Here is a 22,530-nt window from a genome sequence, read left to right as displayed (position 1 = left end):
GGTGGTTCCAGCTGGGCCCCAATCCCCACACCGGCTCGCAGGACTGGATCTTCACTGGCGGATACTGGGACAGGACGTACCCTCAGCTACCAGACATTTACTAGAATTCTCCACAAGCAATGCGCACACATGCACTGTGGCCTTAAACTGCTTTGACATTCTCGAGGTGCGCGTTATAAATGTCAGTATCTCTGGGGTTTTTAAACAAACGTTCATCACCGTCGACTTTTAGCTCACACGTGTGCGTCAGTGTGTGTATTGTTTTTAATAGGCTGCTATCTAAATATTTGTAAAATTGCTGAAGTTCTTGTTTGTGTGTACAATATAAACCCACGCTGAGCCGTCAACGACCTCATCGCAATTTGCTAAGATGCAAAAAAAATCATGTTACTTTTCCATCTATAGAAAAAGGGGGAACCAGAGCAATATCCACGATTGTTACTATTGACACTAAATGGTCACTTTTTTAGGTATACCTGTAAAAATCAAAGGACAGCAAATAAATTAACTGTATTCAAAAGCGTCCTGGGCTCTTTGCTGGCCAATTTTTGCCACCTCACTTCATTTCTTTGAACTATTTTAGTTATTACATATGGAATGAAAGTTCCCAAGGGTGGGTTTTCCCTTTTCACGTTTTTCCCCACTTCAGCTCTTTAATTTTATCAATTTTATACTGGTGACATTAAATTGTAAGTTGTGACGATTTTTGGCCAATGTAAACCGATGCAAACCTTTTTTGTTTTAATTCTTTTTTATTTACTGGGTCAAATCAGACAATTTGCCGCAAATGGGTTTTATTCTACATGCCATAGTTGAAATGTTTCGTACCAGATGACATAATTTATCAATTTTCGGGTAATATGTGTGACAGATGGAACACTGGATGAAAGACGGCTTGAAGTTTTGTGTGTTGGCAGAGCGCAGAAGTGAAGTTTGATAACTTGCCATAAAATATGAAACTCTGAGAACTCCACAAGGTCAGTGCAAAACCGGCCATCTGGAAAATTCAGTCCCTGAAGCCACTTTGATTCACCAGCATGACATTTTGTAGGCATCGTTATCATGAGTGGACCCACAAAAAGTCTCAATAATCCATGGCCAAGAAGACACGGGAAGTCCGCTATTTTGGTGTGAAGCAGCCATTTAAGGCACCATTTGCAGGTGTCCTTCAAAGACAGACTTGACCTGAAGATTTTGTTCGACAGCGAGCAAAATTCTACTTCTCTCTACTACGCACACAGGAAACGCTTCATTGCAAACAATCTGCCTTTTTTTTTTTTTTTTTTTTGTCATTGCACATGGATGCCGAGTTTTGATGCCTCACCATACAATGCAAAATTCTTAAACTGTAAATTGGCTCCACAAGGTCACAAATATATACTTTACACTTAAATGTGCCCCTTGTAAACGACACATTCAGATTGAGTCTCATTCCAGTTGTTTGTGTTATGCAGTATTTGAGATGGAATTTGTTCAGTCAGTGGCCCCAGCGAATCCATCCATCCATCCATTTTCTAATCCGCGTATCCTCACGAGGGTCGCAGGTGTACTGGAGCCTATTCGAGCTGACTTTGGGTATTAGGCGGGGAGCCACCTGAACTGCTTGCCATCCAATGGCAGGGCACACATAGACGAACATCAAGGCACCACTGTATCTAGTTACGACAAATCACGTCATCTTTTTTTCATCTACGACAAATATGACATTTATTCAGCGACATGTAGTAATCGACAAAACAAATCTTCCACGAGATGAAAGTCGGAACATATTGTAATTAACTACTGTATACCAATCATTATTTCAGTATACTGTATATGCTTTTGTGTACTGATATTTTTCTAATGGACAATCCATGCCCCGGCTCAATAAAAGCTTGGGAAACATCAAACGTGACAGCCAACGACACTTGCTGCCACGGCTTCCTCTCAGTGGGCGGGACATTCTTTGACGTCCACCAGGCCGAGCACCCTGACCACCCTCGTCTCAAATGCAACGTGCCTGCCGTTTATGATCACGTTTCTCAGGCAGCCGATGTACGGCGAAGTCAGGGGGGCACCAAGAAAATCTGTGGCCCCTGCAAAAAAAAATATAAATAATAATAAAAATAATACATCCATCTCCTGTGGTCTCTTTTTGAAAACCGTGGTGTGATTTCTTACCTCCTACGTGAAGTAATGCTTGCGTCATAGAGGAGGGAAATGATGCGAAGGATCCTGCCTTCTTTTCAGACGCGGCGTCCACCATTAGCGTGAGGTCTTTTTGTCCTGTGGAAACTGAGCAACAAAGGGAACAAGCAGAATATAAAGATTTAAACGACATTATTTCATGCTTGAACTCAATGGACATTGTGCTGCTCCTTCTGGTGTGTGAGTCTTGGCCACCAAGGGGCAATTTTGTTCAAATTTTCATTATTTGAAGATTTATAGGTAATGCGACATCAATGCTAGTTTTCTAGGCCTGTCTAGTTATGTTTTATATTATGGGTTAGCATTAAGCTTGCAGACTGGCAAAAATTTGGTTAAATACAAAATTGTAATTCTCGTGGTTTTTATGTTTTGCCAGGGCAACAAGGAGGCGACTCAAAACAAACGATTTCCAATCATGAGTGAAGAATACCCGTAATCACATGAAATTCCCCATCGCAGAGGTTCTGTGGAGTCAGCGCGACGCTGACACTGCCGCCACCATCGTTCACAGCGACGCCCACCTGCAAGATCGCAAAGTCACTCAACTGACCCCCATCTTCTTCTTTAATTAAATGGGACGTCATCCAAGAGGGAAAGGTCACCGTGTTGTTAATTAAGAACACGTCGAAGCTGGTTTTGTGGCCTCGTGCGTGGAAGAGAAGGCCGGTCAGGCGACGGGGTCGCAGCTCGAAGGTCAACGCAAAGTGATCACCCACTGCAAAGGAATTGTCTAGGAGAAGAACACATACCTCTATGCGATTCTCTGTCAGGTAAATTATGTCGGAAGATTTATCCTAGGGGTGGGCAAAAAAAGAAAAAAAAAACACGGGCCACATACGGTACCCATTTCATTCTTTGATCCAGCCTATCATGTTTCCATTCAACCATTTTCTATACCACTTATCCTCATTCGTGTCAAGAGTCAGCTGAAGCGAGGCACATATAGACAAACAATAAAGGTGTAACAAAAACCAATTTGACTCAGAAAATCGGTTTGGGTGTAAAAGCTGTGAGTGCATTCACTTGAACAACCTGTACCGTCAATCAGATCGCATCCAATGTATGAAGGTACATAACAATACAGCTAAGGAATATGTTTTTCAAAATGAAGCTCCTCAACTCACGACAGTAACAAAATGTCACCAGATGATGCAAAATCTGAAATGTGGCTCTTGAACCCAAAAGTTTGCCCATCCCTAATTTACGGCATCAAACCTAATAAGACGACATGACCGCCGCCAAAGTACGCCCCCCTCTCCGTTAGGCCATCCGAGCAGGGCGACACCGCGCGGGCCCCTTCAGGTTTGCCCACCGGCTGATTGTTCATTCTGAAGTCCCTCACACAGCCTGAGATGCTCTTCAAGAGAATTGTAGGCCCCTGTGGAAGGACATGAGCCACATGTAACAAAAAAACAAAAACAAAAATATGTGACATAGCTTGACACGGACTTCAGTAGCCCCTGGATGACCCCCGAGGTAGACAAGGTCATGGAAGTTTAAGGACGAGCCCTCCTCATTGGGCAAATGGCCGTCAGTCACGCGGACGCCATCTACCAGAAGATGGAACGTGTTCCTCTCGACACTGCACTCCACCTGCCCAAAACAAACATCACTAAAGACATCATTGGGTAAGGCCACAGCCGTAATGGGGCATAAATGCTAGAATTGCATTTTGTTAGCTCCCAAATTTAGCAAACTAATAGCTCGCAGAAATGCTATGAGCTAAATGAATAAAATATAATAATGGCCACAGAAAATATTGATTTGCTGGGTTCTAAGTTGTTTCAATTTCACGCTCATCCAACTTTTGTCGCGGGGGTTACAGCTGAAAAAAAGGCTAACTCGGTAACAATGCGCAAGGACTAGAATGCTAGCTAGGTAGCTCCCACCCATAGTAACAGTGCATTAGAGAGCCATAACCTGTCCGATTTTCTTCACATATATTATTTCTTTGTTTTCGATTTTAAGTTATTTAATCATGGTTATCGTAGTCTAAACATTTTAAGAAGGTTGCAGCCTACAAAAGGCTGAAATAATGGGGCACATTTGGTATTATTCCTAGAAGTTAGCTGTTAGCTGCCATTTATAGCAACCTACTACCCTAACAAACGCTATACTGCTACTAAGTATATTATTTTAATGAGTAATGGCTTATTAAAACACCTTCATGGCCAAGAGTTTGGAATTTTATCTTTATTTTTCCAGGCTACAAATGGCAAATGCCAGTTCGTATATTCCCACCTAGTTACTAGTGTAATGAATGCTATTAGCAAATTATGTCATTTTCTGGGTTTGAATTGAACTTTATCAATTTCACAAGCCTGTCCAGTTCGTTTTTTTTTCTTCAATTTGTATCACAAACTCTAAGGTTAGCAGGAGCTATAGCAAACATCTTGAGGTTACAATTGCTCGAGCAGATTTTGCAGTCCATTTACTCTGTGCCAGTGTCCATCGTTTGTCTTCAGCTTGTGGTGGATGACTCTGCTCGGCCCAAGTGACATCTTAATCTTGCCGTTTGTCACGTACAGAGCTAGCAGGGGCACCGGCCCTGTGCCCTCAACAAAGAGGATGAGACCCTTGGAGGACTTGGTTTTGACATCCAGAGAGAAGTGAGGCCTGAGTCGATAACAAAAAGTTTTGTTAATAAATGTCAGACAATTCATACATCTTGAAAACATCTGTACTTGATATTTTATATTTATTTTATATATCCAATACAGAAAATTGATGAGGATATTCTTGGGCCCGGTCAAAATTCCACTCGGATGTGTGCAAGGAAAATGAACAGTATGTAAGGGTCACTGTGAGCCACCCTGTCAGCAGCCCCGTGGCTTCATGATCACAACAGCATGTGGTTCCTGTTCTCGGACCGGAGAGGATTACTTTCGAATGTGACATCACCTGTAATTAAGGTCCTGCTGGGGTAGCTTGTACGCCAGCCAGCTGTCTCTCTGCGAGAACTCGTAGCCGCGGCGGGGCACTCGCTGACGTGCGCACTCGTCGTCTGTTTGTTCCGCGGTCTGACACGACACACAAGTGACGAGTGTGTAACAAAATGGAAACTGTAATTAGCTCGGAAAATTGGATGTCATATGCAATGATGAGACCAAATACCAAAGTAATTCAGCGAATATAAAGTCTCGGCACAATTTTTTTTCATGATATATAAAAAAAAAATGAGAACAAGACAAGTCATTTCAAAACTTTTTCCTCCCTTAGTGTGACCCGTACATTGTTCCAATAAAATGAAAACAATTATTTCAGAGAAGGAAAGTGATTGTAAACAATTCAGATGTGTTTGCACAAGTGTGCACATCGTCTTCTAAGTGGGAACGCGACTGTGTTCAGATTTCCACTAAGACATTGAAACTGATGTTAAATGACAGTCAGCACATTTGTACCAATCGATAATCCCCAAATAAAGTTCAGATGTTCTACTAGACTTCCTGACATTGTTTTTGCTTTCTAGTAGAGATGTTTTTCAGTTCAGTACCAGTACAAGTACTCATGGTTTGACAACTTACCAACACCAAGTACTAAGACTTTTGATAGATAAAAAATTCATTCATAACACATTGACAAGAAAAATCTATAAGCTATTTAATTTTTCAGAGCATTGGTGTAAAATGAGTTTGGAAAACAAGACTTGGTTGTTCACAGACCACTTTTTGTATACATATTAAAAAAAGTAAATTTTATATAATGTGCCCTCTTTAAATGTCAGACTACCAAACTCAACGCTGCCAGAAAAAAAACTTCATCGCGTTGGCATTTATGAATCCAAAAATGAACAACCGAAAAGGAAAAGACTTACTTGTCTGAGCATCTGGAGCTGCCTGCTCACATCTGTGGGTAAACGTCCAGTTTGCGTGGGTGAGCTGAGACGGCAATGACCCAGGCCGACACCTCCCGTAGGCGGGAGAGAACTCAAATCCACGGGTGTAAAGCTCCGCGCCGTTCTATGTAAAGTTTTGGATTTTTAAGAGCCATAATTGCAACAGAAAGACAGAGCAGTAAATATTATATACGGGAAAAAATATATGGATTCCCCCCCAACACACTCACTGGGTAGCTTTGGATGTTGAGCGAATTGGGTTACTTTCACCCAAAGTTGGGTTAATTGTTTTGATCCAGCAGATTGGGTTGAACATTGGTCAACTCTTCATCCCAATATGCTGGGTATAAATAACCCAACATGGTGTCATTCCCTTATGGACCCTTCGCCGGGTTAGCCATTTCACAGAGTTTGGGTTACTTTTAACCCAGCGGTTAGAAGAGTGGAGACGACAAAGAGTCCAAACCTGGAGTAAAGGTTGGTAATGCAGCCTTTGAATTCTTGTCCCTGGTTCACCTCTGGCTCCCGTTTTAATGTGTGGAGGGCGATGTCTACGTTGTCAACTTTGACCTCCAGCCTGACAACGTAGCGTCATTAGTCAACTGCATCTTGATAATATGCATGAATTACTTCTCACTGCCCTCAGTCTCCACTTAGATAAAAAGTTATCTGCTTCGTGATTACAGGCTCTCCATAGTCTTCACTATGCTACAGTGTTCCTTTTCACTCATGCGCACGTTGCCCAACACTCGACAGTATCCACTTTGCAGAACCAGCCAGTCTCCTCGCACATAAAGCCACTCTTTTTAATGAATACAGCAGAGCCCAATAATCCTCTGCCAGAAATGACCACGGTTTAAGATTTCTCAAGTCCTGATACCTCTAGGAAAAAATAAAAATTAGGATATTGGTCAGTTGAGACTTGAAAGCAGTACCTCGGCGTCTGCGCCACACACACGTAGTGCCATCTCCCGTCGTCGTATCTTTCTGCTGAAATTACATTGTGATGCCCCAGGCTAAGTTGCAGGAAGCCGTCGGCCAGAGAAATGTGACCTCGGGAGGAGCTCTGTGGAATACACACAGGAAAATATTCATGGAATCATCTGGAGGAAAGAAGACACTTTTATTTATTTATTTATGCATTCATTTATGGATTCATTTATTTATTCATTTTTCTCCCCCCCTAAGGTTTTACCTGAGAGCCGCTCCTGAGGATAACGCCGTGTTTGTGCTTGCTCCTGAATCCTAGAGCCAAGTGTTGTTGGTCCGGTGCAAAAAGCCAGTCAGCCGAAAGAGGCGAATGCAAAGTGGCTGTGCGAACTCCCTGCATCAAGGACATAAAACGGGATATCAAATTGCTAGTGTTTTGATTTTTATTTTGTCTTTCATAATTTTTTTGGATTGGTCAGTCAGGTTTGGGGTAGTAGCAGTTACACTGACGAGCATTGTGTTAAAATTGTGAAAAACACCAGACATGCTAACAAACACCTCGTGCAGAAAATGTGGCAAGAGAACGCCGGACTCTTGTTTTCACTTCTCGGAATGTGACTAGGTAAGAAGTCCAGTCTTATCCAAGAGGAGACTAAGGGCATCAGCAAAATTTAGTGCTGCAGCAAAGTAGAGACTGTGGAGAACCTATATTTATGAAGGAGACCACTTTGATCTGAGATCAACAAGAAAATGAAGCGTGACAGTGAGAGAGGTCACAGTTTCAACTTTGCTGCAGCAGTCCAGTTTCTTGCTGCCCCCAGTTTCCTTCCAGGAAAAGGAGGGTTACCTTTGTCAATATAGTTACTCCAGTTTGCTGTACCACTCAATTTTCTCCCTGCGCTCTGTCTCCTCTCTGATAAAATGTGTTCCGTCACTTTAATACAGGGCACTCCACAGTCTCCACTTGGTTGCAGTTTTGTCTAATACGCACCCTAAATGTGTATGCATGACGGTGCCATTGGTGTGACATGGAATCTTCCTCAAGTTGTCAGTGGATGATGAGTGTCGGGCATGCTGGGGCGACGTTTCGCCAATTGTGCAACAACAATGGTCGCTTGTTTACCAGCAGTCCAAAGGGACAAGCATCGCTGACGCCAACTGTCGCGTTGTACTCCACCGTTTGGCCATCGGCGCTCACGTGAGCCACGCAGCCTCTCAGTGGCGGAGCGCTGATGTCGTGTCTGAGGTCAAAAAGGCAGGGTGGTGAGTAGAAAAAATAATTCATATCCTTGATATACTGTAGTTGGACCATTTTGAGAAAAGGGGATTTATTTTTTTTCCATTTCCAGCGTAATCAACTGAATTCTAATTACATTTTATTCTTATAATGAGATATTTTTTATATTTATCCGTTAAAAAAACTCATGTGTGCTTAGCTGCATTTTTTAATCATTTCATCATTTAAATAATGTAGTATATTATTACAGAAATCTGTTTGTAAATTATTGCCATTAATTCGAGATCAATACTAACAGTGGTTTGTTTTTGTCCAACATTGTCTTTTTTAATTGATCTAATTTAAAACGTTTATTTACAAGAAAGATTCTTGTGGGCTGAGCCGGATATATCCAGTTATTGTAATTATTGCAGTCGTTATTTATTTTTAACAATTTTTTTTTTTTTTATAGTTACAAAATAAATTGACACTGGTTCCTTTCTAACACATCAAATATTTAATTTAAAATGAGTTTAAATGGTGTATGATTTCTTTTAAACAATGGAACTATTTGAAATGTTTCATTATTATCTAAATCAATTTGTTAACAATTACAAATAATAGATATAACCTAAAAATAATCTTTATTTTAATTATTTATTTCTAATACATTTTTATCCAACATTTTTGGTTCGAAATTGATCATTTCCAATGTATTAGTTGATGAACAAAATGCTCTTGCGGTCTCAGTGGTTTTTTAAAAAAAATTTTTATGACTATATCTTTTTCGTCACAAATAAAAATACAGTGTTGTTGTATTTTATTTTATTTACCTGCTTCCAATGTGCTGCGGCACCCCCCCGATATAATAGCTTTCAAAAGGAGTGTGAACGTGCTTGATGGAGATGTGCTTGTCCTCATAGTGGACCGTGATCGTGTCATCAATGGTGATGACGAAGTGTTTGTCCTAGGAAGACACAGCTGGTGACATTCGGACACAAGAGTTCTTTTTTTTTTTTTTTCTTTTGTGAACTTACAAAAAGAGACACTTTGTCATTCCTGCGGGCTCTCTCCTTCATCCCCGCGTATTGACTTTGAAGCACCAGGTGGCCTTGTTCCACCAGCAAGCACCAAAATGTCTCCTGCCATACAGAAGCAGCAGAGACGGGAAACATATTCACACTTGAAAACTGTCCTTTATTTTGTTTTCGCGTGAAAAACGAAAGTTATTTCAACTCTATGCAAATCATGAGAAAATACGGATTTTCAATTTTTTTTCAGATGTTGCGGGTGAAAGTAAAAAAAACTATATTAGAAAATAGAGCGGTTTCTGGCTTTGCGGTCTTGCTAATTAGCTGATTTTATTTTATTTTATTATTTTGTGTCAATTTGAAAGAAGTGTGAAGATCAGACTTGTTTTTTTGCAAAAGATAATTCGATATTAATTCCACTGTCATCCTGCTTTTTACGCCTACGTACGCGGTAGGTTACTTTTATCATCGACATCTTTGAGCAAAACGAAGACTAAACTGACAAAACTTGGCCCTCGGCAAGTGTTCTGGTTTGTCTGTATGTCAGATTATGAGGGTATTCTAGAACGTAAATTTCTGTATTCAAGTAAAGTATCGACACCTGTATCTTTCTTGACCCTTACTTCTGTACCCATGTAGAACAACAAGGCATCGGTCTCCCGGCTGTTTGTGTGCAATTTAAAGATGCGTCTCCTCCTGTCGTGCGGTTCCTTCATCAAGACCTGGCGGTAGCCGCTTCCCCGGTAGAAGTGGGACACCTCGGCTCTGGGTAACCTGCATGACGACCCGTGGCTTTTCCTCGTCACTGTTTAAAAATTTGTAAGGCGCTGTTTTCGGCGCTTACATTAGAGCGTGCACACCGGCCTCCGTGTTGACAGCGCGCTTGTTGTTGTGAAGGCAAAGTGGCTGGTCGTTGAAGTAGAGTAGTTTCACGTAGCCTCGGTACCCGGGGTAGCGCAGCTCCTCGGGAGGCTGCGAAGGGGAATGATAAAAACACAAAAAGTCACATGTGGGCGCCCACCCGTGCATACTTTTATCCTGTTCAGTCCACAGGTTTGACTTTAATGAAATACGTTTTCATTGAAGCATAGTTTTTATTTGTGTATTTACGGTGAAATGTTGAGGGTATCCGCCCACGTAGAAAACCGTGCGTTGCGGATCCAGATCAAGGATGCTGCTCATGGTGTTCGGAAGGTGACGTTTGGGGGCGTATGGGATAGGCTGCTCTGATGTGAAGTTTGCCGTAATGTTGACTTCAGCGTCGTGGTATACTCTGCAGAGGGGGGAAAAAATTGTTAGAGCGGTAATTCACAACCACCACACCATTTTCCCTTAACTAGTCAGAGAATTATTTTTTTCCACGATGCCAGCAATGTATAGTGACAGTCGGAGCAATTCAACAGTCTACCACTCAGTGGCAGAAGATACAATTACGCTGTGTCCACCTGCCACCATTTATGCAAAAGAATAGCTTAAGAATTAAATTAACCAAGCCCTGATGAAGTCACATGAAGTCAATTTCTGAGTTATTTTTTACAAATACAAATCGTGTTAGTATAGTTGTGATTTTATGATTTTTTTTTTCAACCCATACTCGGTTGTCGTCTGAAAAACAGTTTTTATGCTCTTTCTGAACCATTCTAATAGACTGTAAGATGGCGGCGCCCTTATACAGTGGAACCTTGTGTATCTGGGTGCTAAGGAATTTTATTTAAATAAGATAAGATCAGAAAACCTTTATTTGTCTCACAATTGAGAAATTCCCAATTTACAGCAGCAAAATTATGAATGGGACAAAGTAGAAGACAAAAAGTATATAAATTTATATCAATATAAAATATAAAAATAAGCATATTGAAAATGGGTGAGTGGGGGTTTGATAGGCCAAAGCCCTGTCTAAGACAAAAGTAGAGCTTTGGCACCATTTTGTAATATCTATAAATGTTGATGAAACTTTTCATTTAATTTTTGCTATTAACGGTCCTGATCTCATGCGAATAGTGAAAAACCACAAGTCATTAATGACGCCGCCCCCATCCCCGTTAAATGTTTACAATGTTCTACAAAGTATATTAAATCTCGCTAAACCAAGATTACAATACCCATTATTATAATAAATTAAACTCATTTTACAACATTACTCTTGCACAATAAATTGCTTACAGATTATTTGTTTTTAAGAGAAAAAAAATGCGCCGAACATGCACATGGAAGACTTGCCTGCCGTTAACTTCCTACTAACAACACAGGTGAAACTTGTCTCCACTATTCACCGGAGATAGCGACTGAGCCCGACCACGAAGAGCAAAAATCGTTGAATAATTGACGCTCCCTTATAATTGCCATAGATCATGTGACCCCCCCCCCCCCAAAAAAAAAAAACTCACGCACTCTTATGCCAGGGTTCCCGCCAATCACGGGATAGGTTAAAAAAATAAAATCAGCGAATAGGTGATTTTGCGGATGCCGAACCATATTCTCTAAACATGGACAAACCTGTGGAAAACAACGCGGTCCAAAGCGGAGGCGTGCACGCCGGTGAACGTCGTTATGGGACCAGCCGCCACCTCGTGGACGTGCCCGTGTAGCTTGTAGACGCAAATCAAGACGCCGCGCCTGATGGCCATCCCGATGTAGTCGCCAGATGCCTGAAACCGGATAAGATTGCGCGTTAGCTTTGCTCCACACTCAGAGGTGGCAAAAGTAAAAACCTGACAGGAATAGAAAGTACAGATCAGTATATCATCTATATAAATCCAGATGTGGGGATTACCAAATTATTTACTTGTGTTATTTCCCCCCCGCAGCGTCTCGACAAATTACTCACGTCGTCGGCCCCGAGATACAAAACAAACATGTTGTCATCTCGCCATTTGTCCTGACGCTTTCTTCGGTGCTCCGCCGGCTTTTTTTCCACGCTGAGAAGGAGGTCGACGGCCGTAAAGGCTTTCGCGTCTTCGGCATCGCTCGGCGGATGAAGTTCAATGTGACTCTTTCCGGTGAAACGGGTGGCGAGCGAGAGCTGTGAAAAATGATGACGCCGCAACGCTACTTTCAAGTTTGACAAATAACGTGGTAAGAAATGTCCTCTAAAAACAAACATGTCAGAATACGTCACCCTGTTAAGATAGCTCCTCGTCTCCTGGACCAGGTCCTTGATCCTGCTGATGTTTTCTGTCATGTTGCCTCTCGTTGGGAGCCTTTTTCCAAGGGCCTCCACCTGGGCGAGCTTCTCTCTCACCACCGGGAGCTCCCAGTCCAAAGTCGTCACTGAAATACACCGTTAACAGATTTCAACATGCTATTTAGCTGAGAATTATAAACCATTTTTGGCAACCTCTTTTGGGGACATTTTTTTTTTCCCCACAAAGATCAACTCATTCAAAACTACACAATTATTCCGGGACTGTTTCGTGTCTCATTCCACATTCTAAAAAACTAGTAGGCCTACTCATGTTTTAGTATACGGCAATAGAAGATTCTGTGCAGGCACAACTAAGGTATTTCAGCCATCTAGTGGTCAATTGTGATATTACAACTGAAAACTATACAGTGGACCCCCCACTGGTGAGGGTATACGGACTGGGCCGGCCCGTGAATTGTCAAAATTCAAGTAGAACTGACATTGGATAAATGTAATTGGATAATTCTTTCATTGCTGTTGAAACTTTCATTTTCATATCATTTTTTTTGTGAGAGGCCTTTTTTTTAATGATTATTATTATTTTATTTTATTATTTTTTTAAAAGAAATCATTTACCAGCATGTTGTATGTCATTTAAAACGTTATTGAAAGCCAGAGCACTGTTGTTCAAAGTCAGTTTGTCCATTTCCTGTCTCATATTCATCAGTCTGTAAGTGACATGGGTGACGGTGTCATTTGTAGCAGAAGCTTCTCTTTTGACAGATTCGATGAGGACGTCCACGTCATCTGTAATCAAAAACATCGCCATCCACAGTTATTTCAGCACTTCACATTCCCAAGAGTTTGTATTATGACATGACAACAAAAAAAAATCAACTTGTAAAATCACAGGTTTAGTCTGTTAAAAATCCATATTTTCACAATTGCTTTTTTTTTTTTTGAATGCAAATTCCTGACTTCAACTTTTGCTCAATGGCACACGAGTATGTAATATGAATTTATTTTGGAAGTTACCCGTTTCTTTTTTTTCTTTTTACACTCTAGAAATTCAGTTTCCACACGTAATATTTCACATTTTCCCCCCAAATGTTATTACTTTTTTATTCATTAGCGTAAAGTATTTATTTTTTGATGTAATATCCCTACTTATTTTTTTTCCTGGATTTTTTTTCCTCATAAACACCCCCCACCCCCCACCAAAAAAAAAAAAAAGATTTCACAGCCAATTTCAGTCATGTTTTTTAAATGTAATATTACGATACCAAAACCTAGTACTGTTCAGGTAAACTATTGATTTATTCCCAACTGTTTATTCTCTTAAATTCCGGAGCATTTCTCTTGGTAGCATTGCTTCCATCACATGTGTATGTACTTTTTATTTTGTTTCTTAATTTTTTTTTGACCAATCAGATTTCAGCCTCTGTGCTGTCACGTCCAGGGCCTTCAGAATATTGTTGGCCAATTTGATTACAAACTATATCATCAAAGGGACTGTTTCTCCAACCAGTCAAATTTCAAATTTGTCCACATAGGCTGGTCCCCGACGATGTCAGCATTTCCTCTGATTGGCCGGAGCAAAACTTGCGACAGCCAATTTCAACAAGCAAAACATCGTCTCCGGTGAGTGTGACATTTTATTTAAAATAGTTTGTGTCATGTTATTGGATCAATATTGATTCCGAACAGCTCCAGGGGACCATGTGCATGGCACAGTTGCGTTTTTTTTTTTTTTTTTGTCAAGCATGGGTGGTTTCAATAATTGCAACATGACATTAATGGTATTAAGAGGTGGAAAAAGTGTGACAATTTTATTTAAAATAGTTTGTGTCATGTTATTGGATCGATATTGATTCCGAACAGCTCCAGGGGACGATGTGCATGGCACAGTTGCGTTTTTTTTTGTCAAGCATGGGTGGTTTCAATAATTGCAACATGATATTAATGGCATTAAGAGATGGAAAAAGTGTGACAGGTTTCCAGTATATCACAATGAAATAAAGTGCCAACTCCACGCAGTGAACCACTGACCTTTTTGGAGGCTTTTGATTTCATCACTCACACTGGAGATGTCAAATCGCAGCGCTTCTCCTTTGTCTCTGCGCCTTTTCATGCTATCTTTGTGCACGTTCAGTGAATGTGAGAGCTCTGTTGGGCAAAGAATGTCATCATGCATCATCCACACACTTTAAAAAGAACTTTACTTTTTTTTTTTCTTTCTTTCTTTCCACACACTTCTGAAGTCATTCTGGGTATGATTGGCCGCAGTCCACAAGCGGGTGGAATCATCTCTCAGAGCCTCCGTCGTCAATCGCAGACCGCTCCGCATCACATCCTAATTCAGTCATAAAACAAACACGTTAAATATATTTTTCATCAACTGATCCACTGAGAACTCGAAAGGGGCTGACTCCATTTATTGTCATTTTGAAATTAATGGCAGAAGTGAAAACAAAATGATCTTTCGTGAACTAAATAGAATAAATGGCGTTTATAATTTTTCATGAGATATTCATCAAGTGGATAAATGTTCCGGCTTAGACCACGATTGCACTAAACCGTTAGTGGCAGCTGTTGGGCGGCCATAAAAGGTTGAATAAACACTCCTGCAATTGGAGTTCGCCCACACTTGACTCGCCTTGAAGGCTTTGTCAGCGGCCGCGTGGCATCGATGCGCGGCCATTTCTGCCTCCTCGATGTCAGTCGTGATGTCGCCCAACGCGTTGTGCTCGCTCGGCCGCTTTGTGCTGTTGGCCGTGGGAAGCGTTCTGTTACGGCATTCAAAGCACAGTGGCCAGTCAATAACATTTCAAGTCAAATTGTTCAAATAGAAATACATAATAGCTTAATGTGTGTGTGTTGTATATAAAAATGAAGCGTGCAACCACATTTTCATGTGCGTGGCCGATCGGCCTAGCTCCCGTGCGTGCTCCTCAGCCTCGGCGATGATCTTGATCTTGGCCAGAAGATGGTAGATGGTATTAATCCTCTTGCGCAGCTGTTGCTTGGCGCCGTCCAACCGAGCCGCGTCCTTCTCGAAGCCCTGCCCGCGCCAAAACAGAAAACATCGTCAAACCGAACCGAAACAACCTTGCCGAGCGGCGAGACCTCCGCTCACCTTTTTGCCGTCCTGCAGCTCGAAGAAGATGGTGGAGATGTTCTCGATCCAATGTGTTCTTGTGCTTTCAATCACTGAGGGGAGGGAACGTGCCTTTGTTGTGGTTTGATCGTGACCAGGCTGTCATGGCAAACGATTCAAGAAAACCCAAGTGAGAAGCACTCCGTGGCGGCGACAGAGAAATACAGTCATTTAGGTAATGCAGCAGAGCTTAGGCCACAAAAAAAAATAAATAAATAAATAGCAGGACTTAACTTTATTTCCCAAAACAAACTCAAAATGAAAATATCGCAATGGTGGAGCTGATACATAAAGTCAGAGGGGGCACATGCTTGTTCGGGCTTACCTGCAGATGTCGCATGATGGAAGCACTCCTCAAATGAAAACGTCTTGCTCTTCTAACTGCAACCTTCGCACCTGACAGAAGGTCAGACATGTGTCTGAGAAGATCCTGTGACGCCCTCAGAGAGTCTGCAGTCTGATTCAGAGTCTGCTGATTGGGTCTCGCAGCTGCCATCTTGGTTATGGCGACCAGCACTGAGGACGGTCAGGGGAAAGATTTTATTCTTTAAATAGTAGCATTGGTTTTAATGACAATTGTAGTGTGTGTGCGTGTGTGTGCTTTCATATGAATTGTACAAAAAGCAAGTAATTTCTAATTGTTCTTCAATGACTTGAACACAGATTAAATTAGCATGAGAATTTTATCAGACACAAACCTCTTGATGCACTATTCATACACAAGCCCTTTTTTTCATTGTTTTTTAATCATCCGATTCAAGATGGATGACAAAGGCTGAGTTCAAAGATAAAATCAATGCGCCGCCTTCCAGATTTTTCAATTCATCCGCTTCACACTTGAAGAAATTATTGTTAGACATCAGCTATAAAAAGGAGATCTGACCAAGGTATCTGAAGTATGGCTTTTCTACTTGCATGCCCCCATTCAGACACTTTCTGTATGTAAACGTCGCATGGTTTGTGAGAAAGCAATAAACATCACATTTTTTCGCCATCTTCATCATCCGGCCCCGGCTTTGGCCCCTGGTCGTCGCCTCTACGCAGACCCTGTGGCTCATTTCCTCCACGAGCCGGTGAGCCCCTTCCATCACGGTCGCCTTGTCTCTTCCCTCGAGCCTGATGGCATCTGCAGCCTGGCTCGGCCGCTTTATTAAATCTGACAAACAACAATAGCACACGAATACGTGATGTGTCTGTGCCATGCGTGATGTGTTGTGCTTAGTGACTTACCTCGTAATGATGCCAGGACAGACTCGGCATGACCGAGAACAACCTTGGCAACCATTTTTGGTCCTTTGCCACTTTGAAGTGCCTCATTCACACGGGAAGACATTTGATGGGCCTGCATAAAAAAATTTAAAAAAACACTGTGCAGTTGAGAGCCACTGCAGTCATGCAAATAGTAATAATTAAATAGTATGTGAATGAATATAACAGTTTGTGCATTGGGATTAATTCATTGCGGGTCCTTCTGATGTGTGCTTCTTGGCCACCGGGGGCAGTATAATGCAGTCATGCAGAGTTAAACAAAGAAGAGTTTCACAACTACTGCAAAAGACTCAGTAAGCCACAGTCATATTAGAACTGTTTTAGATGTTTCCCTCCTCCAACACAACTGATTCAAAAGACCAGGATCATTATCAAGTTTCTGCAAAACTTGCTGATTAGCTGATCTTTTGAATCAGGTGTGTTGGAGGCGGGAAACAGACACTACAATAAGCACAGTATTTTCTATACATGTTATGCTTCTGTTCTTTTGTGTGTGATGAAATACACTTTTAAAAAAATGTTTAAGCGATGTGTTTTAAAGCGTGCGGGATGGCCAAAAATATTTCGGCTGACCCTGACCCCTTCAGGAGGTCTACCTTGTGTGTAAGATGGTCCAGGTCGTCTCTGATCGTGTTGACGTCTTCCTCCAGCTGCTCAGCCTTGAGCTCCAACTGTCTCGTCGCGCCGCTGTAAGTCTTCATTACTCTCTGAAGAGAAATAGCGATTTAAAAGTCCTTTGAGGCCACCGTATTCTCTGAATTTGCAGGAGCGCGTGCGGGTCACGCCGGTACCTCGGCGTCAGAGACGATCCCCTTAGGGTGAATCAGCGTTGAAACGGGAAGGGAGATGTGAGTGATCCCACGCAGGTCGCCCTCGTTGGCCCTCAGGCGGAGGAGTAAAGCTTCAGTGCAGCACTTCAAGGCTGTCGCGAGATCACAAGGAAAGGCCTCATTACTACTTGAGTGGTCGACCGGTAAACCTTAGTGCTTAGGGAGAGATTGGAAGAAGCTCACTGTGGAAATGATCCTCACAGCTGTTGTTGCCAGGTGAGATGCATTCTAAGAGAAAAGTAAATACACGATCAATGGGAAAATAGTCATTCATTTTCAAATAATTAATAATAAAACTGAGAATAATTATTTTGACAATCATGACATTTAAAAATAATAATAATAGTGTCGGTATCTAGTTCGATTAAAATGACAGATGGGCAAGTACGGATACCAACCTTATTTTAAGGTATTGGATACTCGTGGAGGCTTCCGATACCAAGAACTTATAGCAAAGAAACATTTACCATCGACTAAGTCCTCCTCTGTAATAGTTATTGCTATACTGTATCAATTTAACATATCAGCAAATCGTCTACGTCAAAAAGGAGCATCATTGTTTTAAAGGAAATGTTATGTAGCAAAAGCACGACTCGCGGTCTAGGCATTCGGTATCGGTGAGTAGCAGTCAGTTATAATGATAATAATAACAAGAATAATGAAATAATTGAAAACGACCGGATCAACCTCAACAAAACTCCTTATGTCATTTTGGTGAATATAGTTCACGTAAATGGAAATTGCATAAAATATTTTTTCATGCTGTTCATTATATTCATCATATTTAATGAAATAAACTACCAATTGTAATTTTTATTCACGGTATTATGAATTTTCTGTTTTTTTTTTTTTTCTAGTTACAGTTACAGTCGTAGTATAATTATTTTTTTATAGCCAGTATTTTTTGTCAGTGACAAAACTGAGGTAGTAAAAAGTAGGAAGTGTGTTAGTCAGCGTTTCATGACCTTTACCGAAGGTCTTTGCACTACTCTGTCGTTGTCAAAGATGTTTACCTCCGGTCGAGGAATGACAAATGTTCCCATCGCCACCTCTGTCGCACTCGCATGGCTTGCAGCTGCCTCCATGGACCGCTGGGTCGCCATAGTAACCAAATGCACATCTTCAGGCGGGAAAAGAGCCAAGAACAAACGGACAGGGTTCACTTTTTGCAGATGTTGTCAACGGTAGCATGTTGTGACACACCTCTCACATCTGGATCCCGCATAGCCGCGTTTGCACAAACATTCGACCACCCCGGAGCCGACGTGCAGGCATGCCAAAGCCTGACTTGGATAAGAAAAGATGCAGAATTAAAATCCAAACAGGTGCACGGGAGAAAGCTTTGCTTTAGCGAAAACTGACTTACTTGTTCCACGTGAAGGGACATAGGCAAGGGCGGCAAGTTTTTTGGGCAGCATCGCCATGGTAACCCTCCTGGCATCGCTCACAGTGGTCGCCCGCTGAGTGGAACCGACAGTTCTGGAGGTTGTTTATATGACAACATGGTGAGAAATGCTGCTGAATCGGTTTTAGAAATGTATTACATTGTCTACGCAGTGGTTCCTTGATATATAACATCCTGTAATTTTCATATCGATAGATAGATCATGTTCAAAGATGTACAATATAAAGTCAATGTACAGCCGTTGCTTTCTGTAGGCGTAAAAATCAGGATTAAAGAGGTTTGAGACATTCAATAATCTCTTTCTTTGCAAAAATGAGGCTGAGTTTGAATCACTTCTGGTTTTCTCTTCTTCTTTTGAACCACCGATTGGTGGTCAACTCTTCACTTTTGTCATTCAATAAAGAAACCGAATACAATGTTAAATTTGCATAAACGTCATCAAGTGTAATGAGTAATATTACTTTGGCGAACCAATCCAATTGTAATACCGGTAGTTACACGATTGAGAAATTTGACCAAGGTCACTTGCACCTGTAATCGGTTACATTTCCGAAGTAATCTTCCCAACACTGTTATGGATGTACATGTCTATGCGAGCGTGCACCAACCACACACTTCCCCGTGAGCTCGTCACACTGGTCGGAGAGTCCGTTGCAGCTACATGGCACACACTGACCTCGGAGAGGCCCGCTCCACTCCCTGTAGAAGCCTGAACTGCACTTCTGCACACACACTCAAACAGAGTTTGATTGTGGGTCAATAAACACAAGCAAACGCTCCAACACGGCTTGACCCAACACCGATGGATCATGGCACCGTAATCAGAGCGCAAAGTGATACATTGCACCTGTGTGTGCCGTTCAAGTGTTATGTCAGGCTCACTCGCAACTCCATTTGTCACAAGGCGCGCAGACATGAAGTCGGCGCCGGGAACGGGAAAGAGGAAACGTCATTGTGTATGAAATGTGTGTAATTTCCAAATGGAGCTTTTTTTTTTGAAACTTATCTTTAAAAAGCTTTGTTTTTCCATTCCGACGTAGTTTATTTTTCCTTTACTTGGTTTTGTAACAGGACGCTTCATTAAGTACACCTACATGCCGAAATACATGAGGCGCGCAACAGTGGAAATGCCATTAATCCGTTCCATGCATCCCAAAACCAGAACAACATCATTTGCGTATAATGTGTTTTTATGGAGGAAAATAGCATTCTTTGTTATACTTGATAAAACCAAACAGTAATGACATAATGACATACCATCTAAAATAATAAAGCTAATTTGTCATGCTTTCTTATAGGCGTAATATCCTCTCTTGGCTTCTCAGTGTGGCAGGATTATAAGAAGTTCTCCGCAGAGGACAAAGAATATATGCCCCTGTCGGATTGTCTGTCAACATGTTTGACTGTAGTGTTTCCCATTGTATGTTAGCATTCAGCTAGCAGAGGCTTTGTCGCTGTTTTAAATACAAAATGCGCAATTCACGTTGTTGGACGTTTAGTTTGACAGGAACCTTCAGCTGAACGTGGTGATAATCAGGTTGACATACCACAATTTGGGCAAAATTGAACCAAATCGCTCGCTCACTTTATTATTGGTCATTTATTTCCAATGATTTTTTTTTACTCATTATCATTTTGAATCGTGTGTCTAATTTTTGGGAATGTCATCATTTTTTTTTTTTAATCTGAAGGACTGTTTTTAACATTTTGCATTTTCCTCAGTGATGAACAGATGCATTTGAATGAAGGCCAGTATAGGACGTGTGTGTGTGTGTGTGTGTGTGTAATTTGGTGCTGATCCAAAATAAGATTATTCCCCCGTGTTAACTTTGTAAACTGTTTTTTTTTTTTTTTTTTTTTTTTTTTGCTACAGCTCTCTCATCAAATGACGTTGGATCATGCAGTCAATGAAGTCAGACCACATTACCTGCGCAATGAGGCCTCCCGTCTGGTCGCTCGGGGATAGTTCGCAGAACCTTTTGCCGCTTTGTGGCCTCTGACGCACAACACAGAGACAAACACGTGCCAATAAACAGCCCCAAAAGTAAAGCCAGAAGATAATATTCCTTGGCATTCTTCACTGACGGACGCAATGTTCCCGTTCAGGTGAACTGAGATGAACTTTGGAGCTTTTTTTTTTTTTTTTTTTTTTTTTTTTGGTATGAGACAGGTGGACAGACACAGAGGAAAAGAGAAAGTGTGAGAAGGTGCAGACGAGCGTCGTTGGGGTTCAAGGTTCAGTGAAGGTGTGGTTGCACAAACCCTGTTTGAACTTTTGTGTGTGTGTGTGTGTGTGTGTGTGTGTGTGTGTGTGTGTGTGTGTGTGTGTGTGTGTGTGTGTGTGTGTGTGTGTGTAAATTTGGGACTGACATTTTACGGCGTGTGAGTCAATTCAACAGAAACTCATTGTAAAATATTTGATCGACTCGACATAAGCAATTGATCATGGCAGAAACGAACATTTGTATGGCAGGAGCTTGTTCTAAGAGATGAGAAATTTTCGATGTGCACAAGTGACACATTGATCTGAAGATTGAACAATTAAGTTGTGAGAAATTCAATTTGGATTTTCTGGTTAAATCTCAGGTTTTAATGTGGAGTTCCTGTCCAACATCTTACCCGATCTTTAACCTCACTAAGATCACCCGAGTTCGTCGACGGACAAGGCACCCAACTTCCTGGCGGAATGCCGCAACCCCCCGGGACGTCGCCGTCTTCCATCTCTTGGTGGACTGGACGTCAGTGGTGACCCCTTGTAACACTTGATATTTTTGTCTAGCCTACATTGAACAAATGTTCAGTCTTGGTTAAGGTGTCTGTGGGGCCTGACTTTTTTTGACTTTTGCGCTTTAGAGAGGGCAGGGAAAAGTCACCACACTCACACTAAAAAAAAAAAATGCTTGACATCCACTTCTGTTCATACTCGACTCACCAGGTCCCCATACTTATTCATGACCATGGCGAACGGCCTCCTCCCTGTGAAAAATCCTAGATTGTTCTCCTCTATCATACGCTCGTTCTGCTCTCAGATGATCCGGTTGTGATGGTCATCCTGCACAGTCACGGTGAATGGAAATGAGCCGTGTGTGTGCGTGTGTGTGTGTGCGTGCGTATGCATATGTGTGTGCGCTCACCATGTCATCGTAGGACACGCCGTGCTGCTCTACAACATCTTCCAATCAGAGTCACACGCGGCGCGGTGCAGGCCGGACTGAGCCGTAACACGCTCGCACTGCAACAAACTTGGACTGTCTTCCACTGAGGTTCAATGACAGACATGCAGTCCACCTACAAAAGTTCAGGATATAAATGGGCTCTCCGGTGAAATTGCAGGCTTAACCCAAAATGCACTCTTAACCTTTACAGGTGAATTTCATTCGACCTTTTCTGAACTTTCAAATGCGAGTTCTTCTGTTTCAGTACTTTTTCTACAACCTGTTGTTCTGTTTCAGGAAGCTGAAAAATTCACGACAAGTGTGTGTGTGTGTGTGTGTGTGTGTGTGTGTGTGTGTGTGTGTGTGTGTGTGTGTGTGTGTGTGTGTATAT

General features: G+C 41.7%; 2 protein-coding genes and 1 long non-coding RNA gene across 5 annotated transcripts in view; 2 read left to right on the top strand and 1 right to left on the bottom strand.

The window, feature by feature from the left end:
* The window catches only part of osbpl1a (oxysterol binding protein-like 1A), a 28,090-nt gene extending 27,366 nt beyond the window's left edge, over positions 1 to 724 (top strand). For all 3 annotated transcript variants that reach the window (XM_019897130.1, XM_019897131.1, XM_019897132.1), the window contains one exon: positions 2 to 724. In XM_019897130.1, coding sequence (XP_019752689.1) covers positions 2 to 104 — 103 coding nt within the window. In that variant the 3' untranslated portion in view covers positions 105 to 724. The remainder of the gene's footprint in view (position 1) is intronic.
* Positions 725 to 1,794: 1,070 nt separating this feature from the next.
* On the bottom strand, positions 1,795 to 21,205 carry lama3 (laminin, alpha 3). Its single transcript, XM_019896787.1, has 38 exons — positions 20,912 to 21,205; positions 19,593 to 19,706; positions 18,946 to 19,058; positions 18,783 to 18,866; positions 18,593 to 18,699; positions 17,763 to 17,807; positions 17,541 to 17,671; positions 17,346 to 17,456; positions 16,711 to 16,822; positions 16,463 to 16,636; positions 15,806 to 15,996; positions 15,460 to 15,579; positions 15,230 to 15,384; positions 14,980 to 15,109; positions 14,577 to 14,676; positions 14,373 to 14,489; positions 12,960 to 13,130; positions 12,318 to 12,469; positions 12,027 to 12,221; positions 11,696 to 11,847; positions 10,310 to 10,472; positions 10,044 to 10,171; positions 9,823 to 9,973; positions 9,206 to 9,310; positions 9,002 to 9,135; positions 8,076 to 8,193; positions 7,218 to 7,346; positions 6,958 to 7,088; positions 6,489 to 6,599; positions 6,002 to 6,146; positions 5,089 to 5,207; positions 4,623 to 4,803; positions 3,637 to 3,780; positions 3,403 to 3,565; positions 2,790 to 2,917; positions 2,618 to 2,708; positions 2,161 to 2,274; positions 1,795 to 2,075 (listed from the first exon to the last, which is right to left on the bottom strand). Exons 1-38 carry the CDS (start codon positions 21,056 to 21,058, stop codon positions 1,927 to 1,929), a joined length of 5,025 nt encoding a protein of 1,674 aa, XP_019752346.1. The 5' UTR covers positions 21,059 to 21,205; the 3' UTR covers positions 1,795 to 1,926.
* Positions 3,731 to 5,085, top strand: LOC109532135 (uncharacterized). The gene is made up of 3 exons (XR_002171323.1): positions 3,731 to 3,815; positions 4,716 to 4,796; positions 4,908 to 5,085. It is a non-coding gene; the product is annotated as an uncharacterized LOC109532135 (long non-coding RNA).
* Positions 21,206 to 22,530: the final 1,325 nt, after the last annotated feature.

This window comes from Hippocampus comes, unplaced genomic scaffold (assembly GCF_001891065.2).
Source record: "Hippocampus comes isolate QL1 unplaced genomic scaffold, H_comes_QL1_v1.1 scaffold22, whole genome shotgun sequence".
Lineage (NCBI taxonomy): Eukaryota > Metazoa > Chordata > Actinopteri > Syngnathiformes > Syngnathidae > Hippocampus > Hippocampus comes.
Note: the sequence above shows the minus strand (reverse complement) of the source record. Positions and strands in the feature narration are given on the sequence as shown.

Coding starts and splice junctions, on each gene's coding strand:
- lama3 (XM_019896787.1), bottom strand. CDS start 21,058: ATGCCAAGGAATATTATCTTCTGGCTTTACTTTTGGGGCTGTTTATTG. Junction 2,709..2,789: donor TGTTCTTAATTAACAACACG/GTGACCTTTCCC, acceptor GCGATCTTGCAG/GTGGGCGTCGCTGTGAACGA. Junction 2,275..2,617: donor GGAATTTCATGTGATTACGG/GTATTCTTCACT, acceptor TTTGTTGCTCAG/TTTCCACAGGACAAAAAGAC.